Below are 19,236 nucleotides of genomic sequence, written 5' to 3' on the forward strand. Positions count from 1 at the left end.
TAGTCGTCGTTCCTAAGGCCAAGGGAGTCGAATCACAGTGGATCTCACGAAGCTGAACACACAAGTCTCTCCCGTCCAGCCCACCCTTCGCCCCACGCCCTTAGCTGCTGTCCGTGCTGTCGACTCCACCGCCAAGTTCTTCACCACCGCGGACGCTCTACATGGCTACTGGCAGATGGAGCTAGCAGAGAGGACCGCAACCTTCACCACTTTTTCATTACGCCTTATGGACGCTTCCAGCATTGCCGGGAACCTATGGGCTTCGCTGCCCACTGGTGATGCCATATTGTTACCCGCGCGACCTAGCTCTCCAAGGGCATGAAGAAGTGTGTCAAGGTTGTTGATGACATTCTCATCTTCGACGATGACCATACTGACACACTACCACAGGATCCACGAATTGCTCACCCGCCTGCCGCAAAAATGGCATCACTCTCAACAAAGAAAAAGTTCACAGTGGCAGAGACCAGAGTGAATTTCTGTGGCTTCACCCTTTCCGAAGAAGGAATTGCTGCTGACCCAGGACGAGTTGCTGCTCTGCAAGACTTCCCTACACCATCCAACCTGACGGACTTATGTTCCTTCATGGGATTAGTAAACCAGTTGGCAGAGTTTACCCCAGATATTGCCCTGACTGCACAGCCCCTTCGACCACTCATGAGCCCCAAGCGCTCTTTTCTTTGGACACCTGACCATCACCAGGCCTTCAAACGTGTGAAACAAGCACTTTCAAGCCCGCCTGTTCTTGCGTCTTTTGACCCAACCCTGCCAACCATTCTCCAGACCGATGCATCTCGCCTCTATGGAGTAGGCTACGCTCTCCTCCAGGCCATGGATCTGGACATCTCCGAGTAGTCCAGTGTGGATCCTGCTTTCTCGCAGACGCCGAAACAAGGTATGCAACAATTGAACTGGAGATGCTTGCAGTATCTTGGGCCTCACAAAGTGCTGCCTATACCTCAAAGGACTGCCAACCTTCACCCTGCAAACCGACCATTGCACTGTGCCTATCATCAACAGCTACACGCTGGACATGGTTGAAAACCCACGGCTCCAGCGAATGAAGGAGCGCATGTCGCAATATCAATTTACTGCAGTGTGGCGCGTCGGCAAGTCTCTATGCATCCCAGATGCACTTTCTCGTGCTGAGGTAACGGCACATGTCAGATCTGTCATCAACGCTACAACAGCTTCCCAGGACGAGGATGCCCCAACCATTGACGCCGACCGGACCCTACAGGACATGTCGATAGCAGCACAGGCCGACCCCACCTACGTTGGCCTTCGTGACTGCATCAGTTCTGGGTTTCCCACGAACCGCTACGACCTACATGCATCCTTATCACCGTACTGGAAGCTGCGAGAAGCCCTCTCTACTGATGGCAACCTCGTGCTCTATGGGGCAAGAATACTAGTTCCCTGCAGCTCTACGTCGCCACACACTCGCCAGACTCCATAGGCCACCGTGGTGTCGAGGCTACCAAACGTCGGGCTCGACAAACCGTCTTCTGGCCTGGGATAGACTCGGACATCGCCAACACCGTCGCTGCCTGCGAGCCGTGCCAAGTCCTGCGTCCCAGCCAACAAACGGGAGCCTCTCCACAACGACGACCATCCATCCAGGCCCTTTGAGTCGGTATCGGCGGACTTCTTCCAGGTAGCTGGGAAGTCCTTTCTTGTAGTCGCCGACCGCCTCTCTGGCTGGCCTGTGGTTGTCCCTTGCAAGGGTGACACTACTGCCTCCTCGACCATACGGCACTTCTGCCGCTACTTCAGAGAGGTGGGTCCCTTACGCCTGCGCACCGATGGAGGACCTCAGTTTACCAGCAAAGAATTCGCCGACTTCACAGAACGTTGGGGTGTACATCACATCACCTCGTCGCCACATTACCCACAGTCTAATGGACACGCTGAGGCCGCCGTCAAGGCTGTCAAGCACTTGATCCTCAAAACGGCCCCCACAGGAAACATTGACTGCGAGGATTTCAATCGTGGTCTCCTTGATTGAAAAACACACCCAGTCTGGTCGCTCTCTCCTGCCCAGGTACTGTATGGTCACCCTCTCCGTACATGTGTGCCTGCCCATCCTCAGTCATTCACAGAAGATTGGCAGAAAAGGCCCATGACTGCGACCGCCGAGCCGCTGCCAGAGCTGCTCAGGTGCAGCGCAACTATGACGCCCACGCCCGCCCCCTGCCCAGGTTTAATGTGGGCCAACATGTCCGCCTCCAGGACCCAACATCCCACCGATGGGACACAGTTGGGATTGTCATGGGTGGTGCAAGATCACGCGAGTACGAGATCCGTCTCCCAAGTGGTCGAGTGTTACGTCGGAACCGTCGCTTCCTATATCCACTGCCCAGCCCCAGTCAAGTTCCCAACTCTGATCTCCCTGTGGTCCCTAGCCCAGACATGGAAAAGTCATCAATTCCCTCCAAAGCCCCTCGCAGGTCCCCAAGATTGAACAGGCCTACATAATGTACATTTCTACATGTAATTTGTTTAGTACGTTCAAAATACCTCTTTGAACGCAAAAGGGGAAGGGGAGGTGTGGAATAATGTATATTTTAACTATGCAATTGCTGTACGATTCATTTCCATGTATTTAATAAAATCACTTATTGTGAACGCATCCGCATGTGTCGCCCTGTATGATGAACCCCGCACATGCGCATGGTTATTCTTCTTGCTTCTCTTGGCGCGAGCTACACGCCCTGCAGTGCCTCTGTACATATTTACCTTTTGCTGCTTGGAATAAACCAATCTACGACTCGGGATGTCATTTCTCCCATCCTGCAATCTTTCGTCTTCTAATGCAAGACATCACCACCTATCACCAGAGTGAGCCTCATGAAGAGTTCTTGGCGCCTCTCAGAGATTTTCAGGCAGCTAATTTTTGTTTGATTGTTTGTATTTGAAATGAATAACGAATTAGGTACCCCTATCCCCGGGCCAAATGACTCTTCCCCGACACTGTTGCAGAACGAAGGCGCGAATTTGAATGTGGCCCTAAATACTGTTTCCAGTATTCAAACACTGGTAGCTTTCCTTCCTTCTTCCCCGGGACGCCAGGGGGATAAAAGTACTGGTGGTAAAAATGTTAATTCAAGAGTACTGTACTGCTCTGACATATCAAGAGATATAAATTACGAACAGCTTTTCCAATTGTTAAAACAATTTGGAATCATTGAAAGAATAAGGATGAAACTTAAGAATGACAAGAAAAATTTTGAAGCATACGTCATTTACAATAATCATACTCAAGCCCAAAGTGCCCTTTCTCATATAAATAATAAAGAAATTACCAGTCTTTCCTGCCAGGGGAAACTTTATAACATCAAAAACTATGAAAATTATGAACGAGACTGTCCCTAAATTCACGGAACTGTATGAAGAGGAGGATTCAGTTCCTAGAACTATTCCAGAACCAGTATGGTACGTAGCCTCATACAGAGAAGGCTGTAATAATTACTTTAAAGGTTATGAATGCCTGGAAAGAAAAGTAGGAACCATCCCAAAAGGAAACCTAAAAAGATTCGGCCGAAATTTACTAATTAAGGCAGTTGACGAATCTCGGTCAGTAATGCTAGGAGCCTTTAAATCATCTCCTAATGACGTTATTCATAAAATTTCCTCCCATAAATCTTTTAATAATTCAAAAGGTATTATTTATTGCAAAGATTTGTATGAATTTTCTGAAGAGATTTTGAAAAGATGCCCACCAACAGTAATGAATGTCAATAAATTCAAAGGAGTAAAAGCTATTTTACTCACATTTTCAACATCTTATTTACCAGATTATATTCAAATAAAGCACTTAAACATCAGCATTAAAAAGTATAATCCTCGCCCTACTCAGTGCTTTAACTGTTTTAATTATGGCCACATAAATGAGCACTGCACAAATAAAACTAGATGCTTCAACTGTTCAGAATTACATGAACTTGACCATCAATGTTTGGAAGACACCTTTTGCTTCCACTGCACAGGTCCTCACTCTCCTAACTCAAGACAGTGCCCTATATACAAACGAGAACAAGCTATCATCATCACAGCAAATGATGAGCACATTAGCTTTGGTACAGCCAGGAGAAAGTTATTTGGAGGTAACCCAAATACAAGGCTATCTTACAGTAATGCTGCCTTCAGATCTTTTGCTGCAAACAAGACCAGCATGAATGGTTTAGCAAACTCCTCCCTTATTATGAAAACTAATAAGAACATGCCCTTATCAGATTCTGATAAGAAGACTTTGACCCCAGAGACTAGAGATCCTTTACAAACAAAAAGTCATTCGGCTAAAAAGCCTCAACTCAGTGGACAACCAGTCATCATTAGCAACAACAAACCCTTTTGAGGTGTTGAATGATGAAACAGATCAGGCAATAGATCTTGAAATGGAGGAAGTGAAAAGATCAAAGAATTTTAAATCGGGTGGTAATACATCCAATGATGTTGAAGTGGAAGCTGAATTACTCATTGATTTTAATGCAGAAGGCCGTGAAAGAAAACGAGATAGTAAAATCCCTCTCAAGTCCCAAAAACAGTACTTGAAATCAAAACCAAGTCACTTACAAGAATTAAATGAAGTAGTCACAAAAGCAGAAATACATAATGAAGAACCTATGGTATCACAATCAACTGATAATAATCTGTACTATGTTGAATCTGTAAATGAGGTATCCCCTTCTCCCATACTTGGTGAAACAGGAAAATATTTAGTTTCTACACCTACCAAATCAACCCATAACTCATCATGTATATGTCATGACTGCGTCTTCAATCAGATAAATGAAATACCACAAATATCTGTGAAAACCATTAGTAATTTAATTGACAACATTATCAAAAATAAGAAAAAGGGTCAGTATGGTGAAATAGAAAATCACACAGAAGACTGCATGTGTGTTGCCCCCCACCTCAAGAAACAGACATCTGGCTCTCTCAGTTTAGAAAAGTTTTTAGAAAGAATAAAACAAAAACAACAAAAGAGCCATAACCCAGATGGAACCAAAAAAAACCCGCCATTTCAAAAATCATTAGAAATAATGTTCTGTCTGACAAAAATCCAACTCCATCACCAGAACATTCAATTCCTACATTATCCAGTGGAACATAAATGGTCTCAAAACAAGATTAAGAGTAGGTGAAATACAAAGATTATTAAAAGAATATCAACCAATAGCAATATGCTTACAGCACACTAATGCTACTGTACCATCTATTGGTAATTATCATCTTGCCTCTCATTCTGTGCCCTCTACTGATACATTAGGGACAGGAATATACGTAAATAATATTACTTATGATAATATTACTATAACAACCCCAGAACTCCAGATAATGGGTATTAAACTCTATCATAGAAATAACACATTTAATTTATATAATATATACAATCAACCCTCTTGTTGTTATGATTTAGAAAGACTACAACAAATTCTCCCAAATATACAGGAGAACTTCTTATTAGTGGGAGATTTCAATGCCCATAATCCTTTATGGGACTCTTTCTGCATTAATGCTGATATAAATGGTGAAAAGGTGGAACAATTAACTATCAATCATAACCTTTGTACTTTGAATGTAAGTGATATTAGCACCTATTATTAAAAAACTTATGGGTCATACTCATCCATAGACTTAACCAATATGTTCCTCAAGTATTATTGACAGATTTGAGTGGAATGTCCTGGATGATCTTTATACTAGTGATCATTTCCCTATCTTGATAACTAGTATGGGACATACATCTTCTTCTTCAGTCCCTCGATATAATACAGACAGAGCGAACTGGGATATGTATAAAATATCATACAAGTCAAATACCATCACTCAATCCTTTACAGGATCATGCTGAGACAACTGAAATTATAACTGACCTTATAACCACTGCTGCTGATCATTCTATACCAAAGATTACTTCTAAGCCTCTGTAACATTGTGTCCCTCCCGGTGGTCTGAAGTATTAAATGATTTAATAAATGAAAAACATATTATTGGAAGGAAATTAGAAATGCTAAACAGACGATTCAAGGCATTAAGCTCCAGACCCTTTGCATATTGAAAATACAGCAAACAAACTTATCGATATGCCATAGAAACATCAATATTCTAAAACCATATTATAATAAAATTTAAGCAAAATTTAGAAGAGAAGCTATTAAAGGGAAGCTTATCAGACACAACATCGATAAGCAAAGTATGGGAGAAATTTAGAAAAATTAATGGATCCTATAATAGATCACCCAGACACTGCACTTTTGCACAATTGATCACCAGTACATGATCCTAAATCAATTTAACAAATATTTTAGGTCGCAGTATAGAAGCAATAAGTAGTATTGATAACATGGATGCCCATTTTCGATCCATCAAAACTAGAGAAGAATCAGTTTCTCTGAATTTTGAATGTGTAGAAGACATTTATTATAATAAGAAATTTACTGAAGAAGAATTTGAATATGCTTTAAGTAATTGTAACTTCTCTGCTCCTGGTAAAGATAGTATAAACTGTGATATGATCAAACATTTGGCTCCTATAGCGAAGACTTATCTTTTACAATTTTATAACCATCTTTGGAGCAGACATCTTTTTCCAAAAACATGGAAACATGCCATAGTAATACCCATAGCTAAACCAGGTAAAGATCCTAGCAATCCCAATAATTATAAACCAATTTCACTGACCAGTTGCTCGTGTAAACTTTTAGAAAAAATGGTAAATTTTAGGCTCGCCTGGTGTTTGCGTCGTATCAAAGTCCTATCACCAACGCAGTTTGGATCACAAAAAGAGAGATCAACTCTAGATTCTCTTTCCCATTTAGAAAACCATATAAGGAGAGGTTTTGAAAGAAAACAAATTACAGTAGCAGTGTTCTTCGATATTCAAAAAGCATATGATACTACATGGAGACATTCAATACTTAAATGTTTACATCATCATGGATTTAGAGGCCACCTCCCTTTATTTATTAAAAATTTTATAAATAATAGAACATTTCAAACCCGAATAGATATTTATTCAGATATATATCAGCTAGTAAGTGGGGTACCACAAGGTAGTATATTAAGTGGTACTCTTTTTGCTTTACCCCCTCGAAGTGGGACCACCTTGACGTGGTGAGGGGGCTCTCGACACCCAGGAATTTGTTCCCGGGTTCGAGTCAGAGTCCCATAGATCATCGTATAATTTGGATTAATTATTGTGGAATTTTTCACCTTTGTAAAATTTATTAGACATGAAAATAGGAAAAGATATCATAGCTGGGACTGGGTTTATATCCAAAACTAAATAGTGGGAACTGTCGTAGGATAATCAACTGCCTGATAATGTTCGGACCTGAGAGATCAGGCGGAACTATTCTTTAGAGCTGGACCACGGATTCCAGGGGGGTCTGGTTCTGGGTTAGGACACTCGGCATTCTATCAGGTTTGCCCATAACATGATTGGGGTGGGGATGATTGTATTCTTGTAATACTCTCAGTCCTATCAAGCGGGTTTGGCCTATACTTGACTTGCCACTCTAATCATGTTATGCCATCCCCCAATGGGGTAGAGTAGGGATGCGGACATTTGGGATTCGGTTCTCACTTGTGCCATTGGTGGCGGAATAAACTCCAAGAAAGGCTGATGATATTTTTTAAGGTTTCAAGTTATATATAGATATAGATATAGATATAGATATAGTAAGATATATATAGATCTATATATAATATATAGATATATATAGATATATATAGATATATTTTTTATACCCCCTCTAATCTTTTTGAGAAATAAATATAAGGATTCGAGTACCCCTGGACCTTTTGATGCTCTGGCGCAGATGACGACTATGGACAAGGAATTGGACCACCCACAGGAAATTTCAATTAATGAAGAGCATGATGGTAGCTCTACAAAATACTGTGTGGGAAAACTATCTAATGTGTCGTGGGCATACCAGTGCAGTGCGACTATGACATTATTTTGAAAACCTTCCATTCCTTTGGAACTATAATTAAAATAAGGATGCATTTCCTTGAAGTCACATCAAAATGGGAAGCATGAATTACTTTTGATAAATATGAAGATGCCATTAAGGCTAGTAGTAATATCAATACAGTACAAATAAATCAGTGTATTATAGAGGGAGCTTTGACCGATAAAGTACCCAAAAATTTAGATAGCTATGTCCCATCTGAATAGGTTCAAGATATACATCAGAAAACAGAGGGTAATAATCCATCCAGAACTCCCAAACTTCCTATGTGGCTAGTTGCAACAGCGAAGGAGGAAACTTACAATTATTATAAGTTTTGCAGGTATCGCCAGAATAAAAAGTGGAGAATAAATATCTAGATTTGGAAAACGTACAGTGCTAATACATGCTAAATAAAAAACGTAAGCACAAATGCTATCTGCAATGAATCCTTCTGGGCATGATATGATTAAAGAAATCAGACCCCACCTGAATTTTAGTTATGGCTGAGGTGTCATTTTTGACAAAGATTTATATGAGTTCACAGAAAGTAAGATCCTTGAAATAAGCCCATTGACAGTGTGGAAAGTAAAAAAAGACACCCATTGTTAATATGATAATTTTGACCTTTGAAGACCCTAACGTTCCATCCCCATAATCATTGAAATGAAAGTGTGTGAATAAGACCCTTCCTCCCGAAACCTATTCAATGTTTCAACTGTTTCAAGTTTGGTCAATTCATCAAAAGTATGTAGGAACGCAAAAGTTTGATAAATTGCTCTGCCCCTTGCCATGGTAATTGTTCTTGAGCACCAAAATTGTTGTAATTGTCAGCTGAACCATAAGGCTAATGATAAAAAAACTGTGAAGCATACAAACGATGAACGTCAGCAATAAATAAGGCTAATGCTGAACACATTAGCATAGGATATGCCAAACAACAATTGGGCCAATCAAAGAGCTATGCAAGAGCTTTAAACCCACTACCCCTTACTACCACAAGGGGTCCTGTGGGAGCACCTTCTCCTGCAGTAGGTGTATCAACTCCTGTGGTAGAGGCCTGGTATCTGGGTTGGGTGCTCAGTCACTGGAAGCAAGAGCACACACTACCAAAGCAGGCAAGCTGCCTGTGGTTGAAAAAGTCTCCTCCAGATGAAGAGGCTCTCCCATAATCTCTTCCATCTCCTACTTTTAAACCCCTTGAGTAGGTTCCTTCACGTGGTGAGGAGGTAAGGGATCCTGCCTTCACTTGTGTGAAGGCCGGATCCTGACGGAACGCTTACAAACTTTTGGCAATAAATGGTGTGGACATTTCCACTTTCGTCTATTTTAACTACTAAGGTGAGTCTGAGAAGGGATCATGGGTTAGGAAGGATTTGCATTCGAAGCTAATAGTGGGAGTTGTGGTGGTTGAGTCGCCACTTGATATGGTTTGGACCTGAGAGTAAGTAATGGGATTTTCCCATTGCTATCTCTTTCTCGCTGGGCCTTGGTGCCCAGCTCTTGATCCAACGAAGTAAGTCAGCCCTTTTTCTTCTACTAAAAACATTTCATCTTTCTGTCTTCCTCCCCGTATAAGGTATGGATTCTATGATGACGACTATTGGCTTGGTTTTGGACATGATTTAGTCTAAATCTTGGGATTTGAAGGAGGGTGAGGATGGACGGCATGCCACCTCACCCGTAGAACTCTAGTACCTGACATGGTCGAGCGAGGGGAAAGTTTAATGTCAAACCCTATCCTCAATGCCGGGTCTGATCTTGACGGACATCATGACGCCTTAGCACTGGGGATAGGGTGTATATCCAGTAATTACCCCTAGACGACCCTAATAAAAGGGATGAACCCTCCTCTAAGTGTGACTCCATGGTGGGTATGGGGAATATTCTGGATGAACTATGTATTTAACGTTTTATGGCAACCCCCCTATTTCTGTTGACGACCCTACTGCTTTCATCAAAGGCAGGCTTGTCCTCGGAACCCAAACATCAATTTTCCATGGTCGGTCCCCAGGATCAGTGTAGTATCCCTGGGCCAAATGACAGAAGGACACAGTTGACGACCCAAAGCAATGCGAGTAAATATAATACAGCCAGGAAACTAAACAAAAAGCATCTGGTTCCAGTATTGTCACACTGGAACCATTTGCCATGAAGAAAAATAATAAATATGAAATAGCTCCTGGGGTCTTTGTACCCAATTCCTTTAATAAATACCTTAATTTAAAGCTAGAAGGTGACAATATAGACATTTTCCAAGTGCATAGGGAAATCGTTAAATGTTGTGGAAGACAGCCAAAAATAACACCGCAGAATGGAAACATGCTCCTGGTAGAAAGCATCTCCCCAGAGGAAAGTATCAAGTTGATTGGATTGTCAGACTTTGTGGGAGTTACGGTTGAGTGTACTCCCCACTCCAGCAAGGGCTTGATTTATGCCCCTCAGTTGATGGCTTTCTCTGAGGAGAGACTTTTAACAGAATTAAAAGACCAGGGTGTAATAAAGGTGGACAGGATGACGAAGAAGGTTGATAATAACAGAATACCTCAGCCTACCTTAATATTAACTTTTGACACCTTAAGACTTCCGGAATGTGTCTTTGCAGCCTGGTATAGGTTTAAGATAAAGCAGTACATCCCGAGACCCAAAAGGTGTTTCCATTGCCAGCATTTTGGACACACCCTACAATCATGCCGATCCAAATTGCAAGAAAATCCTGCAGTATGTGTCAACAAATGTGGAGAGGATGAGCATGGTATGTGCACCAGGGAACCTAAATGTGTTCATTGTGGTGAGGGACATGCATCATCGTCTCAGCAGTGTGATATATATTTACTAGAGAAAAGGAAATACAAGCCATTAGAGTAATAGAAAGAACAACATTTAAGGAAGCACGAGAGAGAGCCAAGCCAAGATTGTAAGACCGGTACTAAGTTTTGCTACTGTAGTAGCAAAATTAAGAAACCAAAAAAAAGAAAGAGACAAATAAAAAAAACCCAAGTTAGGAACACAAATGTAGAATCAAATAAAGAATCATTAAAGAGACAGCTAACTGAATCATTAGAGTCAATGATGTTGAGAAAGTAAGACAAGGTTCACTAGAACCAACAAGAAAGGCCCTAGTATGGAATTCGAAAAAATGAAGTGCCAATTGAGATACCAACCCTCCACCATCTGCCTCATTGGAGGCAAGGCCAGTGGTTGCTGGTCTGGTGCCAGCTTCTGTTGGTGCCAATTCCTCTTTGGAGGACAAACCAGCAGATGCTGGTCCCCTGGTGCCAGTCCTCGCTGGTACTTCTGCCTCATTAGAGGCAGAGCTGGCTACTGCCAGCAATACAAACACACTCGAGGTGGTCTCTTTAGAGAACTCTGCTTTCTCCGTTCTCGACAGAGATGGAGAGTAAAGAAAGAAACTAAAAAACCCTTCAGTGTCATGGACACTGAAGGAAAAGATGTTGGCTCTATGAAGGCAACTCCACCCAAGAGGCCAACAAAGCCTTCCATTAAAATGCCTCCCCCTAGTAGGAAAAGAGCTCTCCCAATCTTGTCAAAAGGAACCATAATATTGGTCCCAAACATAAATAAATTACTTCATTATTCAATGGAATTGTCAGGGACTGCGAGCAAAGTATGAGGAAGTCAAGCTTTTGATCTATGAGCACTCCCCTGTAGGGTTTATGTTTGCAGGAGACCATGCTAGGTGAATATACACCTTGTCCTAGGGAATATGTTCACTATAGAACTAAATTTGATTTAGAGGTGGGAAATCATGGTGGATCCCTCATCTACATCCGTCGAGATGTGCCACACTACCAAGTGAAACTAAATACTCCACTTCCAAGCTGTGGCTGTAAGAATTGATTTAAGAAGGAAATATACATTATGTTCCCTTTACATTCACCCAATAGCCATGTCTCCCAAGAGAACTTTGTATACTTGATGCAGCAACTACCCAAGGCCATTTCTTCTACTTGGTGACTTCAATAGTAGACATCCATTGTGGGAGATGTAACATCAAATCAAAAGGGAATATGATGGCACCTTTAATAGAAACTGAAGATATAGGTCTTCTTAATACTGGAGAACCTACCCATTACCACATTCAGACAGGCACCGCCTCCTGCATCGACCTTTCAATATGTAGCTCCAACTGCAGTGTTGATTTTAGTTGGAGAACAAGTGATGACTGGCATACCAGTGACCATTCTCCAATTGTGATCGACACCAATGATGGTCCACCTATCCCGAGATCAACACGGTGGTGCTTGGAGAAAGCAAATTGGAGAAAATTCAAAGACTTGAGTGAGTTGGAGGGGGATGCAAAAGATCTCCCAAGTGTAGATGATGCCACTGATCTACTCAATTGAACATTACATACTGCAGGTCTACACTCAATTCCTCGAACTAAAGGACTATTCAGGAGACGGCCAGTACCATGGTGGTCAGAAGACCTAAGGTTGTTACACCGAGCTACCAGGTCATCATTGACCAGGTGCCATAGACATCGCACCTTGGACAATGTCATAATTTACAAACAGTGTAGGGCACGATTTTGAAAAGCCATGAAAGCTGCCAGAAGACAAGCATGGGCCGGATATGTATCCTCTATTAACAGCAGAACACCAGTCTGTAGCATTTGGAAGAAAATAAGAAAAATTCAGGGTAAATTTACACCCAATCCTCCTCCAGTACTTAAATTGAATAATAATCATGTTACTGATGCCACAGAAATTAGTGATATGTTTTCTGAACACTTTGCTCGAGTCTCTGAAAAATCAGATAGTTCCCCAGGACATCATTTCAGAATGATGGAAGAACAACAGGTACTTGGACTTTTCATCAAACAAAGCTGAATCATATATATGCCTTTTTCTGAAAGGGAATTTGACTCTGCTTTAGCTAGGAGCAAGAAACACTGCCCTGGTCCAGATGAGATTCCTTATGAAATGTTTAAACACATTTCAAAGAACACACAACTTTTTACAATAAGTATTATCAATAGAATATGGGATGAAAGCAGCTACCCTAGCATATGGGAATTAGCTACCATGTTACCATTCCTTAAGCCTGGAAAAGATCCTCTCTGTGCAGCAAGTTACCGCCCCATTGCTTTAACATGTTGTTTATGTAAATTGATGGAAAAAATGGTAAATGTAAGACTGATGTGGTATCTAGAGCACAACAATATTCTAACGCCCTCTCAGTGTGGTTTTCGAAAAATGCACTCCACCCTGGACATCTTGCTGCAACTCGAAGCCTCTGTCTGTGAAGCCTTTGCTTCCAAGCAACACCATGTGACAGTGTTTTTTGATATAGAAAAGGCATATGACACTGCTTGGAGACATGGGATTCTGAAGACTATGCATAATAGTGGTCTACGAGGCAAATTACCTTTTTTTGTGAAATCCTTTTTACATCGTAGGTATTTTAAAGTTAAAGTTGGCAGTACTTTATCAGAGAAAAAGTGCCAAGAAGAAGGTGTTCCCCAGGGTAGTGTTCTCAGTATAACACTTTTTGCTCTGGCCATAAACAGTGTTTCAGCTGTCATTCCAAGAGGGGTTTTAAAGACACTGTTTGTGGATGACTTGTCAATATCCTTTGCTGCCACCTGGATGACTGTAGCAGAAAGAAAGCTACAATTAACAATAAATAAAATAGTAAGTTGGGCTGAGAAACAGGGTTTTAAAATCTCTGTAAGCAAAACTACTGCTGTCCACTTCTGTCGGATCAGGGGAGTGCATCCTGATCCCAGACCTCTATTTTGTATGGCCGTAGAATCCCATGTGTAGAACAGCACATTCTTAAGCCTAGTTTTTGACAGTAGATTGACTTGGGTCCCCCATATTAAACATATAAAAGCAAAGAGCCTAGAAGCTCTACACATCTTGAAAGTGCTTTCTCACACCAGTTGGGGAGCTGATAGAAATCTGTTACTAAAGCTTCATAAATCTCTAATCTTGTCAAAGCTGTCATATGGTTGTGAAGTTTATTCTTCAGCCTCCTCATCTAACTTGAGAATTTTAGATTCAGTGCATCATTCAGGTATTCGTATAGTCACAGGAGCTTTCCGGTCGTCACCAATACCTAGTATGCTAGTTGATGCAGGAGAGATGCCCCTTGAATTCTATCGCCAGTCATCATTACTTCGGTACTGGTTTAGAGTGCAAAGACTCCCCAAATCTCTGGCCTTTGCTGTGGCAAATAGAAATATTTTTAACGGTTTTTATGAAAGTCATCCAAGGTATCCCACTCCTTTTAGCTATAGAATTAAAAATATTTTAGAGGATACGAATATTAAAAATTTCCCATTGTCCCCTTTGTTGTGTATCCCAGTACTCCGTTCTGGAGGATTACCTGATGTGAAATTCTGCAGGTACTCAGTGGAGCAAAGAGGGTATAAATCTGATGAGGAAATGAGGTCCATATTTTTAGAGCATGTATCAGAGCATGTAGATACAAGTTTTATATTTACTGATGGCTCCAAGTCCAATGCTGGCGTTGGATATGGGGTTTTTAGCGAATCTTTTAACCGAAGAGGTGCACTTCCTTCTGTGCCTCAAAACTTTACAGCTGAATTGTATGGCATCCTAATAGCACTGGAACATATTACAACACTCCCAGTTTGTAGCTATACAATATTTTGTGACTCAAAAGTGCCCTACAGTCCCTGGAAGTCTTTAATACTGATCATCCCTTGTGTTGAAGATCTTGCAGTGGATTTTTTTGCACAAATAGAGGCAGCATTGTTTCATTTTGTTGGGTTCCCGCCCATGTGAACATATCGGGAAACGAAGAGGCAGACAAGCTAGCCAAATCAGCAGTGCAAACTTTGGTACCGAGAAAATGCCCTGTTCCATATCGAGATACATTCTATGATATATGGAAATCCACTCCAGCAGTTATGGGTACTTCAGGGGGACAGAGTAGGCCCCAATAAAATGAAAGAAATTACTAGTCAGACACACCCTTGGAAATATAACCTAATACCAAGGAAGTGGGAGATTGTATTGTGTAGATTACGTATTTGGCCATACACGTTTAACTCATGGCTATGATGGATGGGGAGAATGAGCCCTTCTGTGACGATTGCTTAGTTCCACTAACCGTTAGGCATTTGCTGGTTGAGTGTCCCAGTCTGGTGGAACTTAGGAATCGTTTTTTAGGTTATAGTAGTGGAGCAGGTGGTAATTATAGCCATGGCAAAACTGTTGGGAGAAAGTGAATGTATTAATAACATTCTCTTTTTTATCAAGAAGCTGGTCTTCTCAATATATATGACAGCTGTGCTGTCTTATGAACATGAAGATGCTTTTAAAGCAACCTGTAGTATTGATACCTTGAATGTATGTAACTCATTAGTTAAAGGAGCCTTGACGGATAAAGCCCCAAGAAACTTAGACATTTATAAAACCTGCAGAATGGAATCCAATCAACTCCAATAGTAGCAACGTTGACAAAATAAGAGTCCCTCAACCTCCTAAATGGCTGGTAGTTAAAGCCAAGGAGGAGAACTTCAACTATTACAAGTTTAGTAGGTACCTTCAGCAAAAAATAGGTGGCATAATGAGTGGTGACATTACTAGATTTGGTAAGAGCTCTGTACTTATTCATGCAAAATCTAAAACTCAGTCACAGATGCTAACAATGATGAAAGTTGATAACAACGATATAATAGAGAAAATTAGTCCTCACCTAAATTTTAGCTATGGAAGAACTGTTGTTTTCGATAGATAACTTGTACGAGTTTTACCTGAAGCAGAAATTTTAGATATGTGCCCACCAACTGTATGGGAAAGTGAAAAAAGGTCCCCAAATGGCAACATGATGATTTTTACTTTGAAGACAGTAATGTACCATCTCATATAGTAAAATGAAAAGAAATGAAGAGTGCGAGGTTAGACCTTTTCAACCAAAAGCATTACAGTGTTTTAATTGTTTTAAATTTGGTCAATCCATCTAAAGTTTGTAAAAAAAAAAAAATAATAAGATGTGTAATAATTGCTCTGCCCTAGAACATGGCCCCATGCTCAGATATACCTAAATGCATTAATTGTCAGCTATAGCACAAATCAGTTGATAAAATATGTGAAGAATTTAAAGTTGAAACAGCAGCAGTTAATAAAGCATATACAGAGCACATCAGTATTGGACATGCAAGACGACTCTTGGGAAGAGCCAAGAGTTATTCTAAAGCCCCTACTACCACAACGGCTCCACTTCAATCTATTACTCCTTCCTAATCCTCAATGAAGGATGCCTCAGCCCCTGTGGTTCAACATTCACACTAGGGCTCCACTCAAATCTGCTGATCTTCCTCATCCTCAATAAAGGATGCTTCTATTCCTGTGGCCCGACATACTGGGCCAAGTGCTCAGCCTAGTAAGGTTAGAGCACAATCGGCAAAGACGGATAAAATAAACATTCCATATAACAAACTGGATATCTCCCTCAAACCTCCCTCTACTCCTCCTTTTGCATTATCTCAGGCAGAATCTCTGCCTGATTTAATGGAATTAGAGGGAAAAAACAATTAGAGGGTAAGAACACCCTCATCCTCTCCTCCATTAACTCCAACAAAAGATAAAACCAAAATCAATGAGCAAACTGGCAAAGAAAAACAATCATCAAAAACTTACAAGCAAAGCTTCCCATCCACTAAACATTCAAAAATTACCTTGAATAGAGGACTACCCTCCAAAACCTAGACACCTTCTCTTCAATTTTACAGTGGAATTGTCAGGGACTTCGTGCAAAATATGAGGAACTTAAAGTGTTACTCTATAAATACTCCCCTATTGCTGTATGTTTACAAGAAACAATGCTTGATGTCCACACACCTTGCCCTAGAGAGTATATATCATATAGAACACAATATAATTTGGAAGTGGGAAGACATGGAGGATGCCTTATTTATGTTCGCAGGGACCTTCCTCATTTTCCAATCCCACTAAATACACCTTTACAGGCTGTTGCGGTTCAAATTCACCTAAGACGAAAATACACACACTGTTCCCTTTATCTTCCACCAAACAATCCCATCACTCGAGAAGAACTAATTGATTTACTTCATCAGCTTCCATGACCATTTCTTCTCATGGGAGACTTAAATGGCAGACATCCTTTATGGGGAGATGTGAAATCAAATCAAAAAGGGAATATTATAGCTTCCATAATAGAAAATGAAGATTTAGGACTTTTAAATACTGGAGAACCCACTCATTATCATATCCAGACAGGTACAGTCTCATGCTTAGACCTTACAATATCTAGTTCCAATTGCACGATGGATTTCAGATGGAAGACAAATGATGACCTGCAAAGCAGTGACCATGCTCCCATAATAATAAATTCCAATGATGACCCACCAGTTCAAAGATCTCCACGGTGGAATGTTGAAAAAGCAGATTGGAACAAATTTTCAAAGCTAAGCAAAAATAGAAAGTGATGCAAATGACTTCCCAACGGCAGATGATGCAATCGATTTATTAAATGGGACATTCCATACAGCAGGTATACATTCTATACCAAAAACTACAGGTCTTTTTAGGCGACGCCCAGTCCCGTGGTGGTGTGAAGAGCTCACATTGTTACACCCCCCTTGTGACCAGGAACTTTGCTGTAGTGTGGGGGCTTGCGTGGTGCAATGAAGAATTGAGCAATGGTGGTGGGGTGATTTATTCACCCCGGTAGGTACTGCCATGCCACTAAGGTCAATTCAGAGCATCCTGACTAATCCTGGTACTCTGTATCACCTCCTCCTATTTTCACAATTTCTCTCCTTCCTCTGTCCGGATGGATTTTGTTGATGACCTTAGCATGAATTTGGACACGCTCTTACTGTTCTCTGGAGCTGAAGGAGGGGTGGAGTGGACGGCAGTGCCTCTCCACCCGTAGAACTGGAGTACCCAACGTGGTCGAGCGAGGGGAAACTTTTATGTCAAACCCTGCATTCGGTGCTGGGTCTGATCTCGATGGACTGATGACCCTCAAGGTACTGGATGTGGGGTGTATATCTAGGTTGTACCCCTAGGGTGCCCCAGTAAGTGAATTGCATCCTCTAAATGTGGCTCCATGGTGGGTATGGGGAAAACCTAGACAAATTTGCTATATATCATTCTATGAGGAACTTAAAACCCCAAAATCCTGATGACCATTGCACGGAACCAGACATGGGAAGGACTATTCAGTCCAGTGTGGTTACACTGGCACCATATACTCCCCATCAAGGGAGAAGAAATTTTGTAGGAAGAAAATCATTAGAAGAATCTGGAGGATGTGTCCCTAATGAGTTTGATAAATATCTAACCATTACATTTGAGGATAAAGTTATGAATATTTTTGAAGTACATAGGGATATTGTAAAATGCTGTGGGAGGGAACCTAAGATTTTGCCACATGGTAGAAATAAGCTTTTAGTAGAGACTAGATCAGTAGAAGAAAGTGAGAAATTGAAATCTCTGAGTTTACTGGGAGGAGTTCAGAGTGAATGTAAACCACACGATACCTTCAATCATACCAAAGGAATTATATATGCTCCTCACCTTATGATTCATCCTCCCTCTTAATGAGAAAATGCCTTGACGAAGTTTCTTGGCTTCACCTTGGAATGTTTCTTCCTTGGTGAAGCCTTGAAACAGGCAAGAGGGCTCTCGAACTTGGGGAAATTTTCCCCAAGTCTCGAATCTAAATTTCTCTCTTTAGTCTTTCACTAATTCCTTTTTTTTATTTCGACCTCTTCCTATTTTTAGCATCCTACTTTCTTCTTGCTGTCCAAACCCTATTAGTAATATTTCTTTTATTAAATTTTTTTTTTTTTTTTTTTTTTTTTTTTTTTTTTTTACTAGTAAATAGCGTGGATATTTCCACATTCGTTACATCATGCAGGTTTGATGAATGGGAGAAGGGATCATGGTTGGGAGGGATTTTCATTCAAAGCTATATGTGAGAGTATAGGATGACGTCAGCCGTCCAGAAGATGGTTTGGACCTTTTGGCGGAACTGTTCCCGGAGGTTGGGTCATCGGAATCCAGGGGCATCCAATCTTTGGGAATAGGACTCTCGGCTTATGGCCGGAAGCCCGTCATTACAGATGCAAGGGGGATGATTCCATGATTTTATGGTCTCGGTCCTAACAGGCGGGTTTAGCTTACACCTGTGCCTCTGTATCTGTTTTGATGCGATCCTACGGGTAGGGTATGGAGCGGATCATCTGGGAAGTATGCTCTCACTGTGCCGATAGTGGAGAATGTAAATGCCCTTTACAACGTATGAT

General features: G+C 41.2%; 2 protein-coding genes across 2 annotated transcripts; both read left to right on the top strand.

Moving 5' to 3' along the window:
* The first annotated feature begins 318 nt into the window (after nucleotides 1-318).
* On the top strand, nucleotides 319-855 carry LOC135195389 (uncharacterized). Its single transcript, XM_064221646.1, has one exon. The coding sequence runs from the start codon at nucleotides 319-321 to the stop codon at nucleotides 853-855; it is 537 nt and encodes a 178-aa protein (XP_064077716.1).
* Nucleotides 856-1,033: 178 nt separating this feature from the next.
* Nucleotides 1,034-2,008, top strand: LOC135195390 (uncharacterized). The gene is made up of 2 exons (XM_064221647.1): nucleotides 1,034-1,402; nucleotides 1,523-2,008. The coding sequence occupies exons 1-2, from the start codon at nucleotides 1,034-1,036 to the stop codon at nucleotides 2,006-2,008; spliced, it is 855 nt and encodes a 284-aa protein (XP_064077717.1).
* Nucleotides 2,009-19,236: the final 17,228 nt, after the last annotated feature.

This window comes from Macrobrachium nipponense, chromosome 16 (genome assembly GCF_015104395.2).
Source record: "Macrobrachium nipponense isolate FS-2020 chromosome 16, ASM1510439v2, whole genome shotgun sequence".
Classification (NCBI taxonomy): domain Eukaryota; kingdom Metazoa; phylum Arthropoda; class Malacostraca; order Decapoda; family Palaemonidae; genus Macrobrachium; species Macrobrachium nipponense.